Below are 19258 nucleotides of genomic sequence, written 5' to 3'. Positions count from 1 at the left end.
GACTTTTTGAACGCAAAAATGGCTGTGTTACCATTCCTGCAGCTGCTCATCCCAGCCGCATCACCGTTTCTGCTGCTGCTCGTCCCCGCCGCTTCACTTCCGGGTTCCGGCTCGCCGGCTTCTCTTCCCCCGCTGTGCAGTCTGCTTCTCCTGCCGCTGCTCGTCCCCGCCGCTCTGCTTCTGGGTCTCGGCGCGCTCGTCCTCAGTTCACCTCTTCCTGTTTCCGGTGTCTCACTCTGCCCGGGGGGTCCAGTGTCGGCGCAAGCACTCTGGGTTCCTTAGAGGGTGCATGCGCACCTCCCCCATACCTCCTTCCCTTGTATGCTAGGATCCAGAGATCTCTTACAGCCAATCCGGATAAGACCTATGGTATAAGAGGCGTTCCCTCCTGCATGCTGGTGCCTGATTGTAACATAGCCTCTACTAGTGAGTCTGGCCTGTACACCCTTTCCAGTGCTCCGAGTCTTGCATTCGTTTTGCTGTGAAAGTCCGTGCCTTTTGCCTCCGTCCTGTCCATTCTCCCTTTATGTTGTCTTATTGGTTCCCTCTCTCTGCTTCTTTTTGCCGCTCCTTCCATGCTTCCTTAATTCTCTTTTTTTAACCGCAGTCTTCTCCCGCCTCTGCACTCCTGCTATCCTGGTCAGACGTCCGCCTTCCAGATCGTTCTGTTTGGTTCCACCTTCCAGGTTCCCGTTCTACTGATCTTCGTCCTTCCTTGGTCTTTCCCTAGTCCTAGTCTTCTTCCCTTCTGAGCTGCCCCTCTTGGTACGGCCACTGTGATTTAGTGACCTCTGGGCTTGCCCCTGATGGTCCCTGTATAGGCGTCGGTCTCCATTAGGTCCGCTCGCCCAGGAGTAGGTCATTTTCACGGTCCAGAGGGTCCACTCATATTCCTTTTCTCTTAAGCGTTATAGGCTGGAATCAAGAGCGGACTTCATGTCACATTTGGAAAGCCTCTTATGTGCCTAAACTGTAAAAAAAACACGCGTGACCCCATTTTGAAACTAGACCCATTAAGGAATATATCTAAATGTGTGGTGATACCCTTGAACCCCTAGGTGCTTCACAGAAGTTCATAACGGAGAGCTGTGAAAAGAAAAAAAAATCACACTTTACCCACAAAAATGTACATGTAGCCCCAATTATTTTATTTTAACAAGGGTAACAGGGCAAAATGGACCCCAAAAATTTGTTGTACATTTTCTACTGAGTACGACAATACTCCATATGTGGAGCAATCTTACTATATGGGCGCACGACAGGGCTCGGAAGGGAAGGAGCACCGTTTAGACAATGGACCCCATAATTTGCAATTTGTCCCAAATGCAACTATCCCCCATATGTGGTCAAAAATGTCTGCTTGGGCACAAGGCAGGGCTAGGAAAGAATGCTACTGTATTTGCCTGAGAGAGAGATTTTGAGTGCCATGTCGCATTTGAAGAGCCCTTGACATGTGAAAATAGCAGAAACCCCCCCACAAGTGACCCCATTTTGTTAACTACACCTCTCAAGGAATTCAACTAGGGGTGTAGTGAGTATTTTGATCCTATAGGTGCCCCACAGAATTTTATAACATTGAGACATGAAAATATGACATTTTAGTGGTAAAAATGTAATTTTTGTATTTGCTGCAAATTTTTCAAAGGTACATAAGGCTTAATAGGTGAAACTAGACCCCACAATCTCTTGCACAATTTCTCCCAAACGTGGTGCTGCCCCATATGTTGTCAGAAATTACTGTTAGGCCACACATCAGGGCTGAGAACGAAGGAGCGCTATTTGGCTTTTGGAGCACAGATTTTGTTAGAATAGTTTGAGGGCGACATTTGCTGGGCCCCGAAGGTGCCAGAACAGCAGAAAAAAAAAAAAGTGACGCCATTGTTGAAACTTCACCTCTCAATGAATTCATCTGTGGTTGTAGTGACTATTTTGTAACATCCATGCCAGGCTTTTTTTTCTGGAGAATTGCAAATCTGCCAGTCTAGTAGCCATACATTGTGTCCCTATACTGTGTAGAGCCCTCATATATTGTAAAGCCCCATACATTATGCCCAGCTTGTGCTTCTAGTGATACGCACCTCTAAATTAAGTGTCTTCTCTCCATTACAGTACCACCAAACAAGTGGCCGCTTACTGTGGTTTAGGCACAGTGGGGCTCAAAAGGAGGGGGGCATTTGCATTTGGGAGTGCAGAATTCACTGGATTTTATTTGAGGGGGCAGGAGCCATGTCGCTTTTCCAGAATTTTTGGTTTAGCAGCAATGTGGAAATCGCGTATAATTCCAGGGACAGATGACGGACCTGAGTGGGGGCTGGTTTTGTAAGGGATATATTTAGTTTTTATTGGTAACATTCTTTTGATCGCTATAAGGCTGGGATCACATTCTTCTGTTCTACACTGAGCACTTACATTGGGTTTTCTGTGTAAATCCCACAAAAATGCAATTTAGAGGAGACCCCCAATGGAACTACCCACCATGAGGCAGACGGAGACACTTCATACTCCGTTTAGCGTCTGCTCCGGTAGTATCCATCTTTTTAGGTGCTCACAGATCTGTGGTCGCCCACACTTGTGCGCTAAAAAGATGCCTAAAATTATAGGACACCGCTGGAACACAGACCAGTCCAAATTGACCCCATCTGCCTCATAAGTGAGTTGTTCCATCTGGGATTTTGTCTGAATCGCGGCTTTGGGGAATTTACATGGAAACCCTGACGTAAATGCTCAGCTGAGTTTGCAGGATTAATGTGAGCCAAGCCTTAGGTTAGAGTCACACTAGCGATTTTAAAAACGGTCCGTTTTTAATGCAGGAGAGTAGGACGAGTGTAATGCAAGTGTCATGGGAGTGTAATGCGTTTTTCATGCGAGTACAATCCGATATATATATATACAGTACAGACCATAAGTTTGGACATACCTTCTCATTTAAAGATATTTCTGTATTTTCATGACTATGCAAATTGTACATTCACACTGAAGGCATCAAAACTATGAATTAACACATGTGGAATTATATACTTAACAAAAAAGTGTGAAACAACTGAAATTATGTCTCATATTCTAGGTTCTTCAAAGTAGCCACCTTTTGCTTTGATGACTGCTTTGCACACTCTTGGCATTCTCTTGATGAGCTTCAAGAGGTAGTCACCGGGAATGGTCTTCCAACAATCTTGAAGGAGTTCCCAGAGATGCTTAGCACTTGTTGGCCCTTTTGCCTTCACTCTGCGGTCCAGCTCACCCCCAAACCATCTCGATTGGGTTCAGGTCTGGTGACTGTGGAGGCCAGGTCATCTGGCGTAGCACCCCATCACTCTCCTTCTTGGTCAAATAGCCCTTACACAGCCTAGAGGTGTGTTTGAGGTCATTGTCCTGTTGAAAAATAAATCATGGTCCAACTAAACGCAAACCGAATGGAATAGCATGCTGCTGCAAGATGCTGTGGTAGCCATGCTGGTTCATTATGCCTTCAATTTTGAATAAATCCCCAACAGTGTCACCAGCAAAGCACCCCCACACCCTCACATCTCCTCCTCCATGCTTCATGGTGGGAACCAGGCATGTAGAGCCCATCCGTTCACCTTTTCTGCGTCGCACAAAGACACGGTGGTTGGAACCAAAGATCTCAAATTTGGACTCATCAGACCAAAGCACAGATTTCCACTGGTCTAATGTCCATTCCTTGTGTTCTTTAGCCCAAAGAAGTCTCTTCTGCTTGTTGCCTGTCCTTAGCAGTGGTTTCCTAGCAGCTATTTTACCATGAAGGCCTGCTGCACAAAGTCTCCTCTTAACAGTTGTTGTAGAGATGTGTCTGCTGCTAGAACTCTGTGTGGCATTGACCTGGTCTCTAATCTGAGCTGCTGTTAACCTGCGATTTCTGAGGCTGGTGACTTGGATAAACTTATCCTCAGAAGCAGAGGTAACTCTTGGTCTTCCTTTCCTGGAGCGGTCCTCATGTGAGCCAGTTTCTTTGACGCGCTTGATGGTTTTTGCCACTGCACTTGAGTACACTTTCAAAGTTTTCCCAATTTTTTGGACTGACTGACTTTCATTTCTTCAAGTAATGATGGCCACTCGTTTTTCTTTACTTAGAATTTGTATTATGGCAAGAAAAAAGCAGCTAACAGTCTATTCAGTAGGACTATCAGCTGTGTACCCACAAGACTTCTGCACAACACAGCTGATGGTCCCAACCCCATTTATATCGCAAGAAATCCCACTTATTAAACCTGACAGGGCACACCTGTGAAGTGAAAACCATTCCCGGTGACTACCTCTTGATGCTCATCAAGAGAATACCACGAGTGTGCAAAGCATTTGTGATGCCCCAGGGTCCTGGTAGTCACAGTGGCATGGCTTTCCTCACGGGGAGAGTGATGTCATGCTTGGAAGCACTGGAAGATTCCTTTTTGACAGGTAATTAGCACATACAACACCATTCTGACTTCAGGCCAGAAGGTGGACCTCTACACCCAAAATCAGGGGAGCTGCTCTCTCTTTTGATCAGGAGGAGGAGTTAGTTTCAAGTCAGTTGCTAGGCAGTTAGGAAGATTTAGTCAGTTGGTGCCGGACAGCAGACTGGAGCAGTCTGAGGCAGAAGGACGGGTGAGGGGCTATACCGCCTGAGGTGCTGTAGCTCCTAGATAGTGAGATACAGAAGGAAGAACAGCCTTTATCTAACGGGCCAGAGAGCAAAGCACAGGAAAGTGACAACAAGGGAGAATAACTGCGACTGGGCTACATCCCTGATTGAGCGCAGACACTGGTAGCCGGAAGACCGAGGCTTTTGTGGGACTCTAAGACACATAGCAGAAACTGGCAGGACAGCTGGATTATACATCACCTATCTGCCCTAACGCCCAGGAGACACAGTGACGCATAGAGCCCAGGTCGTGATAGAGACCCTGTAAAAAGGCTTGAGTCACATGTCATATGGGTTTGTGTCCCACAGAAAGGACAGAGATAACTTAGAGGACCTTACCAGAAGCCTTAGGCAGAAAGGGACTACAAAACCACCTCGCTAAAAGGAAGGCTTTTAACTCCACCTGGTAAAGCTGGACTCTGAACTCGCTTCCAAGCCGGCCGGACCCTGCCTGTACCTGTTATCTGGTGCCTTAGACTGGGGCTGCCTGCTACCATCAGTAAACCAGGTAAAGAGACAGCAGACCTGTGTCATCCGTTCTTTATCGCACCACTCACCATCTTCATCTACTACAGCGGGAGCCCTGGGGACCCAGCTTCACCTGTGGGAAGCTACACCATCCCAGCTGCCATAACATCACCCCAGTGGACCCCTTAAAGCAGCGTCGGTCATCCCTGACCGAATACCACAGGTGGCATCACTAATTCTTATTATCTCACAAATCCCTTTAAAGACCGTCCCTTTAACATGGGTGCCCAGGGCCACGGACCAGGTCGCCGCTGTCGAGACACATCCCTTTAAGTAACGGACCCAGTACCGAGTACCCCACGGCCCTGGCAGGCGTTTCACAGTCATCAAAGCAAAAGGTGGCTACTTTGAAGAACCTAGAATATAAGACATAATTTCAGTTGTTTCACACTTTTTTGTTAAGTATATAATTCCACATGTGTTAATTCATAGTTTTGATGCCTTCAGTGTGAATGTACAATTTGCATAGTCATGAAAATACAGAAATATCTTTAAATGAGAAGGTGTGTCCAAACTTTTGGTCTGTACTATATATATATATATATATATATATATATATATATATATATATATATATATATATTATTACTGGGTGGAAAGGGACGTGGTAAATGCTATATACAGTATCAATACACACTGGTGCTCAGAAAAAAAGAAGTGAAAATACTGCTCGGGCTGCTGACCACTTGACAGGCTCTGTGTCCCGTCCTGTCAATCTAAAGAGAAAGGGCAGAATCACATAAATAGTTGCCGCACTAGTGTTAAGTTAACCTCTGTGGCATTCATTCGCATGTGCACAGTGCGACCATATACTGGGAGCGTGGCAACTATTTATTTGAAAAGGGAAGTGATTTGAAGTTTAAGATTTTTAATTTATTTTTTAAAACACTTTTTTTTTTACTTTTCACTGTATTGTTAGTCCCCTTATGGGACTTAAAGCTACATTCATCCGATCGTATGTGCCCTACGTAGCAGAGTAACAGCACCTCCTATGAATGCCAGATACAGACTGCTTTTCATAGTTGTGATGATAGGCACCGGTGTCTTCAGCAGACCCTTGGCTGTTGTGGCAACCCATTGGCACCCTGCAATCACATCATGGGCGCTCCAATGGGCTCGTGGAATGACAGCGGCATTTAACATATTAAATTGGGCTGTTAGGGCTGGCTCACATACATCAGATTAGTTTTATCGGATAGCACTTGGACCAATGTTATTCTATGGGACAGTGTTGATCAGAGTTTTTTTTCTCATGCTCATTTAGCATGAGATAAAAATAGAAACATGCTGCAAGTTGCTGTGCAAATTGGATCGCACTCACTTATTCAAGTCAATGGATGTGTGGAAAACACCAGACTGCCCTCAGATGACTGATCAATGGAGAAGATGGAGAAATTTTGTTCTCCAGTTTCTCCTCACCTGTGCTACGATTCTCTCATCCGAGAGAATTGGATCACACTAAGCTGATACTCGACTCAAAGTCTGATTAAAGTTTGATCAAAGTGTTATTTACATAATTGATCTGATTCTCTTGTATGGCCGGGATCACACATACGCGAGATACGGCCGAGTCTCGCAGGTGAAAACCCAGCTCTGGCGCTGGCACTCTGGAGTGGAGCGTGCGGCCGCACAGCAATACATGGAGCCGCACGCTCCGTTCCAGAGTGCCTGTGAGAGAATCGTGTGTGACTCCGAACTTAAAGGCAGATGATGGTTGAATAATACAGCCATCATCTCCCTGTAAAGATGTGGGCGTGCACCAAAATCAGAGAGACGGCATATGACGTACCAGTATATCATATGTTGGTGAGAGGTTAACGGTTATAAGCACTAGATTTTGAATATAGGACATTTATTCAGGAAACTAGTGTTATTGCCATATCTGAAGTCGGGAAGGAATTTTTCCTCTAATATAAGGCAATTAGCATTTACATTAAGGGGTTTTTGCCTTCCTCTGGATCAACATTTTAGGTGAGAGGTTGAGTTGGATAAACTTGTGTCTTCTTTCAAGCTTAAAACTATTAAATTATGAAAATGTAGCTTTTTATATCAAGATTGTGTACAGTATCTCCACTAACCAAGTTATTTCCTTTTTCAGTGTTAGAAATATCTGCCAAAAAATATTCAATGTTAAACATTGCAAATTACAAAATATCTTAAACAATATTAATTATTCTTGTTACCTATCCAAATCCCCAGACTGATAGCCATGGCTAAGCGAGGAGTGCGACGACGCAAAGATTGCAATGGATATACTGTCACATAGCACCGGTCAACACTCATTGCTGTAAGGGTTATACAGGTTGCCTGGGCTGTAACCTGGAAAAAACAGATATGGAAATTATTTTCACACAACAATAAAGAAGAAAGTAATTTAATAACATTTCACAAAATGGCAAATAAGTTGCAACATGTCTTGTCTTAGCATCTTCCTACAGTCTTTACTCATACTGTACCTCTCAACTGTCACAGATCCAACATGACAGTCTAGAATTTGGGTTGTTGTCCTGCTGTCAAGACACAGATAACAGATACAGTTATAGAAAATGGTAGAGCAAGGAACCATCACATTTTTTCATTCCATGAATGTAGAGACTGAGAGACCCACAAGGTCATGCGACAATTTCAGGTCACTTGACTGGGCAGTAGAGATCAGCTCATCCATCAGAGCATGGATACAGTGAACTATTTTGCTTGCATGCGGGCCACTCTGGAGGAGCCGTGGGGGCAAGCGCATCATACTGCATTGGTGAGGCTGTGGGGTAACATCATACTGTGTGTGGAGGATTTTGAGAGCATCACAATGTGGGAGACTGTGTTTTTATCATACTGTGTGTAGTTTGACTGGGGCTACCATAGCATAACTATATAGTAAAAATCACTGTCTCTGTGGCACCCCAGGAGTTCGGGTACCACAGTGGTATTGCCTTCTTCTCAGGGAGGATGATGCCATGCCTGGAAACGAGGAGGATCCCTTTGGCAGGTAACCTGTACATGCAAAACTTTCTGACTCCAGGCCAGAAGGGGGAGCTCTAGACCCAGTTTCAGAGGAGCTTCCCTAGATATATATATACTAGATGGTGGCCCGATTCCCGATTCTAACGCATCAGGTATTCTAGAATATGTATGTATGTATGTATGTACGTAGCGCTGTAAGTGGGGGTTAAATTCTGCGCCAATATCACTGACTTGTCGCGCCCTGCTGGCCGATCAGCGAAGCGTGGTTCAAATCTGGCGCCAATTCACGGCAGGACTGCGCCTGTCGCTGATTGGGCGCGGCCGGCCGGGCACGATCAATGACCGAAGCGGTGTATAAATACTGCGCCAATATCGCTGATTGGTCGCAGGCTGCCATGAGCGACCAATCACTGAAGCGGTGTTTAAATCCCGCGCCAATATCGCTGATTGGTCGTGGCCGGCCGGGCACGATCAATGACCGAAGCGGTGTATAAATACTGCGCCAATATCGCTGATTGGTCGCAGGCTGCCATGAGCGACCAATCACTGAAGCGGTGTTTAAATCCCATGCCAATATCGCTGATTGGTCGCAGCCGGGCGCGACCAATCAGCGGAGCGTGGTTTAAATCCCGTGTCAATTCGCAGCTGGACTGCGTCTGTCGCTGATTGGTCGCAGGTTGTCGGGGGCTCGGGTTGTAGAATATAGTACAGCCACGTAGTATATAACACAGCCACGTAGTATATAGCACAGCCACGTAGTATATAGCACATCCACGTAGTATATAGCTTGGCCACGTAGTATATAGTACAGCCACGTAGTATATAGCACAGCCCGTAGTATATAGCACAGCCACATAGTATATAGCAGCCATGTAGTATATAGCAGCCACATAGTATATAGCAGCCACATAGTATATAGCACATCCACATAGTATATAGCAGCCACATAGTATATAGCACAGCCACGTAGTATATACCACAGCCACGTAGTATATAGCACAGCCACGTAGTATATAGCACAGCCACATAGTATATAACACAGCCCACGTACTATATAACACAGACAGCCATGTAGTATATAGCAGAGCCACATAGTATATAGCACAGCCACGTAGTATATAGCAGCCACGTAGTATATAGCAGCCACGTAGTATATAGTAGCCACGTAGTATATAGCAGCCACATAGTATATAGCACAGCCACGTGGTATATAGCAGCCACGCAGTATATAACACAGCCCAAGCAGTAAATAACACAGCCCACGCAGTATATAACACTGCCTACATAGTATATATCAGTCACGCAGTATATAACACAGCCCACGTAGTATACAGCAGTGTGGGCACCATATCTCTGTTAAAAAAAGAATTAAAATAAAAAATAATTATATACTCACCCTCCGGCATCCACCGATGCGCGTGAGCGGCGAGGCTGCCGCCAGCTTTCGTTCCCAGTGATGCATTGCGAAATTACCCAGATGACTTAGCGGTCTCGCAAGACCGCTAAGTTATCTGGGTAATTTCGCAATGCATCTCTGGGAACGGAAGCTGGCGGCAGCCTCGCCGCTCGCGCGCATCGGTGTACGGCAGAAGGTGAGAATAGCACCATTTTTTTTATTTTTTTTTATTTTTAACATTATATTATTTTACTATTGATGCTGCATAGTAAAAATTTCATCACACAGTGTTAATAGCAGCGTTAACAGACTGCGTTACACAGCGTTATGCCGCGGTGTAACGCAGTCGGTTTAAGGGACTGCTAAAATGCTATGTGGGCGGCGGGCGCTGACTAGGAGGGGAGTATGGAGGGGGCACTGACAGCAGGGGAGTAGAGAGCGGCCATTTCACGGCCGGACTGTGCCCGTCGCTGATTGGTCGCGGCTGACTGAAACAGACAGACGGAAGTGCCCCCTAGACGATTATATATATAGACTAGATGGTAGCCCGATTCTAAAGCATCAGGTATTCTAGAATATGTATGTAGTTTATTTATGAAGATTTTAGAATAATGCAATTTATACACAGGATTCGGCTGTCCGCGACCAATTAGCGAAGCGTGGTTCAAATCCCACGCCAATTCGCGGCCAGACTGTGCCTGTCGCTGATTGTTCGCGGCCGGCCACGTAGTATATAGCACAGCCACGTAGTATATAACAGCCCACGTAGTAAATAGCACAGCCACGTAGTACATAGCACAGCCACGTAGTATATAGCACAGCCACGTAGTATATAGCACAGCCCATAGAGTATATAACACAGCCCACAGAGTATATAGCTCAGCCACGTAGTATATAGCACAGCCCACGGAGTGTATAACAGCCCACATAGCATATAACACAGCCACGTAGTTTATAACAGCCCACGTAGCATATAACACAGCTCACGTAGTAATAACAGCCCACGCACGCAGTATATAACACAGCCCACGTGTATAACACAGCCCACGTAGTGTATAACACAGCCCATGTAGTGTATAACACAGCCCACATAGTGTATAACACAGGCCACGTAGTATATAACAGTCCACGTAGTGTATAACAGCCCATCTAGTATATAGCACAGCACACATAGTATATAGCACAGCCACGTAGTATATTGCACAGCCACGTAGTATATTGTACAGCCCATGTAGTACATTGCACAGCCCACGTAGTACATTGCACAGCCCATGCAGTACATTGTACAGCCCACGTAGTACATTGCACAGCCCACATAGTACATTGCACAGCCCATGTAGTATATTGCACAGCCCACATAGTATATTGCACAGCCCACATAGTATATTGCACAGCCCACGTAGTACATTGCACAGCCCACGTAGTACATTGCACAGCCCATGTAGTACATTACACAGCCCACGTAGTATATTTCACAGCCCACGTAGTATATAGCAATGTGGGCATCATATCCCGGTTAAAAAAAAATAATTAAAATAAAAAATAGTTATATACTCACCTTCTGTTGGCCCCCGGATCCAGGCGAAGCGTTTACCGATGCTCCTCGCGCTCCGGTCCCAAGAGTGCATTGCTATGTCATCATCTCGCGAGATCGCAATGCATGGAGCGGTCACTGGAGCATCACGAGGAGTGGGAAAGGCCTGTTCTGGATCCGAGGGGCTGATGGACGGTGAGTATATAACTATTTTTTATTTTTTTTAATTATTTTTATCATTAGATCTTTTTACTATTGATGCTGCATAGGCAGCATCAATAGTAAAAAGTTGGTCACACAGGGTTAATAGCAGCGTTAACGGAGTGCATAACAGCATAACGCGGTCAGTTAATGCTGTCATTAACCCTGTGTGAGCGCTGACTGGAGGGGAGTATGGAGCGGGCACTGACTGCGGGGAGTAAGGAGCGGCCATTTTGCCGCCGGACTGTGCCCGTCGCTGATTGGTCATGGCTGTTTTGCCGCGACCAGTCAGTGACTTGGGATTTCCGTTACAGACAGACAGACAGACGGAAGTGACCCTTAGACAATTATATAGTAGACTAGATGGTGGCCCGATTCTAACGCATCGGGTATTCTAGAATATGCATGTCCATGTAGTATATTGCCCAGTCACTTAGTATTTTGCCCAGTCACATAGTATAATGCTCCATGCAGTTATGGCCCCAGTGATGCCCCATATAATGCTCCATGCACAGCCCACGCAGTATATAGCAGCCACACAGTATATAACACAGGCCACGCAGTATATAACACAGGGCACGTAGTATATAGCACAGCCCACGCAGTATATAACACTGCCCATGTAGTATATAGCACAGCCCCCGCAGTATATCACACACCTCACGTAGTATATAACACTGCCCATGTAGTATATAGCACAGCCTCCGCAGTATATCACACAGCCCACGTAGTATATAACACTGCCCATGTAGTATATAACACAGCCCCGCAGTATATCACACAGCCCACGTAGTATATAACACTGCCCATGTAGTATATAGCACAGCCCCCGCAGTATGTCACACAGCCCACGCAGTATATAACACTGGCCACGTAGTATATAGCAGCCCCTGCAGTATATCACACAGCCCACGCAGTATTTAGCAGTGTGGGCACCATATCCCTGTTGCCTGTCGCTGATTGTTCGCGGCCGGCCACGTAGTATATAGCATAGTATTATAGAATATGTATGTAGTTTATTTATGAAGATTGAAGAATAATGCAATAATGGGTAAAATATATTTATTATCATTAAATTTTATTGGTCATAGAACTTAATACAATTGAATGAAATTATGAAACAGATCATCAAAATATATAAACCACATTACATGAACCGTAACTGTATTTAAATAAATCATCGGGCAAAAGAAGGACATTGACACTATAATATATTTATTAACAATATCAAGCCAAAATATTTTTGTACACCACATTTCTTGTGAATACCTTTTGACTACCTATAAGCAACTTTCCTTGTAAAGGGGTAGGAAGAACTTGCACCTTGACATTGGATCTCATTTTAACTCTTGAAAATGCAACGTAGAGTTGTCCATGACCAAAAACGGGCTGCGGTAGATATATGCCAACACGGTGTAGAGTTTGACCTTGTGACTTGTTTATTGTCATGGCAAAAGCTGGTTTTATTGGAAACTGTCGACGCCGAAGCCTAAATGGAAGACCCGTGTCTGAAGGACATAAATCAATGCATGGAATGAACACTTCATCTCCTTTTGCTGATCCAGTGATCACTCTTGCTTGAATGACGTGAGAATGGAGTCCAGTAACAATAAGGCGAGTTCCATTACATAGACCATTTTTCGTATTTAGATTCCGCAGCAACATTATGATTGTTGCAACTTTCAGTTGAAGTCTGTGGGATGGCATTCCTGATGGCGTAAGACTATTTAAAAATTCAACTGGATAATGCTCTCGTTAATCTTCATTGTCTACATCCACTGAATCATCACTTTTATACAACTTATACTCACCAGGCATTCTATCCATCACCTGGGAATTTAGCAGAGCCACGTCATCATTCTTGGGACAGAGAATTGCATGAGAAGAGGCCCTCTCAACACTGCTTTGGTCGTTCACATCAATTTCAATGCATTGTCCAAAAACATCAGTTACGATGCAGTCAGTGCACAACATGTCTTCTGGTATTTCAATAATATCTTCTCCAAGGTTGTATTCGTTGCTAAGTTCACCGTTGCCAAGTTTAAGAAGCCAGTTGCTATACTCTGGGTCCGAAGATCGCATATTGTTAATTAGTTGGAGTTTATTGAACTGTTTCCAAAGGTCAGCCATTTTTAAGCTGAACTCGATAACATCTGTTCTTGTTCCATTTGGTATGACTGGAAGGCATTGCCTAAAATCTCCGCCAATGACAAAAACTTTACCTCCAAACGGAATTTTATTTTTTTCAGCAACATTTGTAGTCATTACTTCACGCAGAAGTCTGTCAATTAAGCTCAAAGCATATTTGGGTGCAATGGTGCACTCGTCAAGTATGAAAACATGTGCATTTTTTAACAGTCTTACTGCAAATGTGTCTTGTTTTATTCTGGAAATAGAGATTTCATTGACTGGAACTGGTATCCCAAAGAGTGAATGGATAGTGCGACCTCCTCGTAAAAGGTTTGCTGCAATCCCTGTTGTAGCTGACGGCAAAACGACTTTTCCCAACCCTCGAACGTGATGCATTATAACTTCTTAGAGGTATGTTTTACCGCTCCCTCCTGGACCATCAATAAAGAAACATTTTGGCCTTGCATCTGCTTGGTTTTCTATAGCGCTCACAATAGTGTCATATGCAATCCGTTGTTGTTCATTTAAGGAGTTTGTCTTCTCTGTTGCCAACAATAATTCGTAAGCTTCGTCATACTCTGGAACTTGTGGAACTTGAATTGCAGGCTGTGGCAAATTAAAGTCTGAAAACGTTTTTCCATGTAGTAGTAAGATATTTTGGACATCTTGCATGGCATAAGATTCGCAATTTTGACAACTTCCACTTCTGTTGTGAAGACGTAAGCAGTAGTCCTCGATTAGATGTTCTTTAAAATTTGTCCAAAGTTGAGCTGGATTTGTAGGCGGTCCAAATACACAGATGTAGGCAAACAATTCACAAAGTTGCTTAGGCATATGTAGGGTAACTGCGACTTCTAAAGTAAGTTTCCACACAGTATCATCCAATAGAAGTCCTAAAGCCAAAGCTGCAGCTTTAAATGTATCGTGCAATACTCCGTTAACTGTTTTCAAATCGTCATAAGTTTTAGCTCCTTTGATATGTAGTAGTAACAGCCGAAAGCAATATCTTTCTTGATCCTTGACACTAACAGTATACATGCGTCCAATTATTCTGCTAACTCCTCGTTGTCTTGGATTCCAAGTTTTATTCCAAATGTAATGCTCTGGAATCTCTCGGTACAAATAGTGCCTTGCGTTTTCGTCACGTTGGTTCAGCAAAAACCATTCCATTAATGTTGATGTCGTGCTTAAAGTTTTTGAGACATCTTTGACTTCAGCATCTTCAAAGAAATAAAGCTGCTGTTGATTTGGTAAATGAATAGCTAAACGTATAATGGCATGGGACTGTGAATGCATTGGAAACTCAAATATCCTCCAAGCAGCTTCTGGAGCACTGACATATCTTGAGTCAACAAAAGTTGATGATTCATCGTGATTTACTGTTTTCTGTTGTATTTCGATGTTAGCTTTGTCATACCCCTTGTAGATGTACTTGAAGAGATATTTTACACTTTTTATTGAAGCACAGATTTCTACGTTGATGTGACAGTTGTAGCATTTTGATAAGTACGGGTTGTATGGGACGATCCATGAGTTATTTATAATTTTTTTGTTGCAAGCAATGTTATCAATGTGTTGTCGCCGGTAGGATGGGTAGCCATCCAAGTCTTTAACAGTGTGCTGTTTCAACTCCTTTGGAAACCCTTTTGTACACTTTCCGTTTTCCATGCATGGACTTTTTGGATTTGCTACACTGCATGGGCCATGAACCATATGAGAGACTACAATATTATACAGTTCAGGATACTTTTCTTGGTTAGGAATTTCAGCCCACACTATATTGTCGATTTCTTCCTCTGTACGAATCTTGGAATCCGTGTCTAAGATAATTAGTATATGCGCATGTGGGAGACCTCGTTTCTGAAACTCTATGACGTGTACCATTGCTACGACTGTTCCAAAAAGCCCATTTTTGATGTCTTTCAAAAGGCTAATGCGTTTCAGTCGAAATACGCGTGCGACTAAGTCCGACCTGTGTTCAACTTTTTGCCAGGGTTCTAGATTTTCAGTAATTTCCGGCCATTTAGGATTACAGGTCATTGTCACAAAAATGTCAGGTCTTCCAAACTTTGTTACTATTGCCATTGCATCTTGATATGCAGCGCCCCAGAGTCCTGGTCGTTGCAGTACTGTGGCTTCACCACTAAGGGGAGCCATGGTGCGTTCGATGGCACTGAAGGAGTTCTTCTGATCAGGTATCACAGACACCAATATGTTTCACAGCAGGGCCTCCGGGGGGAGCTAAGGGTGCTATTCATTAGGCCACTCCCCACCATAGTGGGTAAACTGGGGGTCAGGCAGGAAGTTAGAGAGAACGCTGACTGGATTGAACGAAGCAACACCTAGTGAGAGAGGGTGTTGTGGAGGAAGAGACAGTAGGGTCTCTGCCAGGGGTGGGATCCTGGCAGAGGCTTGGCATTGGAAAGAACGTAACGGGACCGTGCCTGCTCAGCATAGCGGCGGTGCCCAAGAAAGGACTAGAAGCGAGATAGATTGTGCTGAGTGAGAAACGAGATCAAGCAGACGGAGAATACCAGCAGGGGTTTTGTTGAAAGAGGCAGCACCTTGCTGAGGCGCATTACCGGTGGCCGGAACGCCGAGGGAGTGGAATAATATACAGCTTTAAGCCATACTCCAAACAGCGGCAGGACAGTCAGTCTCAGGCGGGCTGTCTACCACATATCACCTATGGTCTTGGGGGGCAATTGCGGGAGAGGGGCGTCACTAGGGTCCCGGAAGAACTCCAGGCCTACCTGACAAACGGGTGCCGTTCCAACCTGAATAACAGGGAGGGATGGAATAAGAGAGGAACATCTAATCGAGTTGTGAGGGAACTTAAGAAACAGACACAACAGTTGTGGGGTACTTTCCGTGAGCACAGCAGGGAAGGACTACAACACACAGCGCTAAGAAGGAAGGCACTGATTTCCACCTGTGAAGAGAACTCTGGAGGTGCCATTGGACCGGCCGGACTTGCGCAGCCTGGTGAACCGTATTCTGGACTGAGGACTCAGAGATCTCCAGTAAAGAGGTAAAGAGACTGCAACCTGGTGTCCTCGTTATTTACCGCGACCTACACCCCACAACTGCACCGCTACACCACCGTTAACACCACCTACTTCACCGGACGTCCCCCACTGACGGACAGGGCCACGGACCGGGTCTAGCCACCGTGACAACCCCAGGACTGAGACCTAGAGGCCCGGCTCCGGGTACCCCTCGGCCCTGCGGCGGTGTGGGGGCGCCGCATTCTTGGCGTCATGAACAGGATCTACTTAAGCCTGAAGAATCAGGTCATGTGTGCCTAGAGACTGTGATTTACTGTGCTTGAACTGTACTTTATTGAAAAGACTGTGCTGCGCCAGTTGCCGCCAAAATCCGCCGCCATTGCAGCGCCAAGGAGAGTGCAGGAAGAGAAGAGGGGCGTGAAGTGGGCGTAGGCAAGCTGGAGAGCGCGAACAGTAATGGCCGCCCAGTCTAAGTATTTCTGTGCCCTGAGGACGTGCCCGTCAACAGCCGAGGTCCGCCTCCTGATCCTGGTTGGAGGGTGGAGGCCATGGGGACGGGGCCGCCCACGAAAGAGACCGCGAAAAGAGGACATTGGAGGACAAATAAAGATGGCGACACCAGGGGCACCACGCGGAGCTCACCCGGCCCGGCCCGAGGCTGCGCAACCCGAGACAGCCTCCGAGACGCCAACGCTGCTGGGCCTGACCCTCGCAGAGCCACCAATGGGTCGACCTCCTTTGCCGCTGTCTGCAGAACGTGTGGCTGCAGCCGAGGCCCGACAGCTGGCCCGCCGCTTGAAGGCTGATGCCCGTGCCCTCACCCGGGTGGGCCAGCCCACCGAGATCAAGTTGTCTCCTGCTGCTGCTTACCCGGCCGCGGCGGAAGGTATGCTACCCGCACCGGGCCTGAAAATCATGCCGGATGCTGAGCACTTACGGCGTCTGATAGCAGCATGGCGGAGCCGGCCCCATCCTACAGAACCGGTCGACCTAGTTAGTGCTCCGGAGATCCCGCCATCACACTGGAGTGTGGTGGTGGCCTTTAATCCCCAGTGCGGAAGGGGAGTAATCCAAGAGATCGGGGAGCCGATACAGGTCCGCGTAGACCGGGAGGAGGTGGAGCCTTGCAGCGGGAGGATCGCTCGCGATCTGGAGCCAGGTGATGCCGTCACCTACACTCGTTGGAGGAGGGCTACGGGAGAGGCTGGCTGGATGGCGCGGGGCGTGCAGCGATGCATTGCCCTCCAGGCTGCTGCCGGAACACCAGAAGGAGCTGATTCAGTGGGGAAAGCAGCAGAGCCCGGCCCCGCGGAACCCCGAGAAGCCCAGCCTTGCCGTGCCCCGGAGGGACGGGTGCACCTGCCGACAAGGAGGACCTCCCGGCGAGGAATTTTATCATTACTGGGACCGGAACGGCGTCCTGGCTCACCGGTGCGATCTGTTGGCCTGGTGAGGCCAGATAAGAGGTCGCCTTCTGCAGAACCCCAGTAAGATTTTATTGCTTCTAAAATGTAAATAGTTACTGTTTGTTCTTTTGTTCCTGTTGCTGCTAAACCCGTCCAGGGTAAACTTTAAAAAGGTGACCCCTTTGTTGACTCGGGGTCACTATTGTCGTTTTCCAGAAGTTTTGCACAAAGTTACACGAACTGCAGTAATCATGGACTGTGCATGATTCAAACTTTCTTGTAAATAGTTTGCACCTTCTTAAAGGTGCTTCCTACTGGTTTTAGTTAAAGACACTTTGCGAAGATGCCATTCCGGAGCTCTGGTATGGACTGGTAGGCTGAGAAGAAGAGCTACCTCAGAGAGACTTGATCTCCTCTTAAAGGGGAGGTGGGAATTGAACCTGAAAGTGATACTGTTTTGAAACAGTAATGTCATGATGATGCTTTGCAAGAAATGTAACCGTTTTACATGAAAAGTTATATGTGTTTAATATGTTTGAAATGTGAAGCTTGAATAATGTTCTTCAAAAGGAAAGATGCAGAAAGCCTGTTGAGGTAGACTAGAGTTCTGCATGGATAGAAACGTAAGAAAGTAATAATGAAGGTGAGGATAGAAGGTAAACCCTGCGTCCCCATAGAAAGCTAGTTCGTTACTAAGGACAGAAAGTAGACCCGTAGGGGTTAGTGAGTGAGTCCTTATAGGAGCCAGGCAGAGTGGGCTCCATGTTCTCAAACTGAAAGGAATGTTATGTCTATACTATGTATAGTAGAGAAAGGCAGTAGGCCCTGGCTGAACGGGGCGGTCCTGTAAAAGAAAGGAGAGGCAGTAGGTCTGGTGCCATAGGGACAGGCGGTCCTGCAGGTTCAAAAGTAGGAGAATGAAGAGTTACCTTGCCCTGTAATGTGATTATAGGAAGGCCTTTGGTAAACTAAGAGTGTATGTTTCTTAAAGGCAATGTTAATTTATTGTTCCAGCATTTGCACTGAGTAGAATACCCGGTTGGGTAGCAGGAGTTATGTATAGCCTGAAATTTACAATGTTGACTATGTTTGTAACGTTAAAGTGTCCTCACCTCCCATAAAGGGAAGCCTGTTCAAGTATACTTATTGTTTTGCACTCAACAAAATTGTATGTCTTTTTGCTAATCTGTATTGTTGTTTTTCTTCCCAGTCCCGGAGTACTGTGTTTAACCAGGGGGGAGTGCAGCGCCCCAGAGTCCTGGTCGTTGCAGTACTGTGGCTTCGCCACTAAGGGGAGCCATGGTGCGTTCGATGGCACTGAAGGAGTTCTTCTGATCAGGTATCACAGACACCAATATGTTTCACAGCAGGGCCTCCGGGGGGAGCTAAGGGTGCTATTCATTAGGCCACTCCCCACCATAGTGGGTAAACTGGGGGTCAGGCAGGAAGTTAGAGAGA

General features: G+C 46.0%; 1 protein-coding gene across 1 annotated transcript in view; it reads right to left on the bottom strand.

Annotated features, from left to right (window-relative positions):
* The window catches only part of LOC143759353 (G-protein coupled receptor 54-like), a 222423-nt gene that overhangs the window by 112267 nt on the left and 90898 nt on the right, over positions 1-19258 (bottom strand). The window contains exon 3 of the mRNA XM_077248943.1: positions 7351-7486. Coding sequence (XP_077105058.1) covers positions 7351-7486 — 136 coding nt within the window. The remainder of the gene's footprint in view (positions 1-7350; positions 7487-19258) is intronic.

Source organism: Ranitomeya variabilis, chromosome 1 (genome assembly GCF_051348905.1).
Source record: "Ranitomeya variabilis isolate aRanVar5 chromosome 1, aRanVar5.hap1, whole genome shotgun sequence".
NCBI classification, from domain to species: domain Eukaryota; kingdom Metazoa; phylum Chordata; class Amphibia; order Anura; family Dendrobatidae; genus Ranitomeya; species Ranitomeya variabilis.
This window is presented reverse-complemented; position numbering and strand designations above follow the sequence as displayed.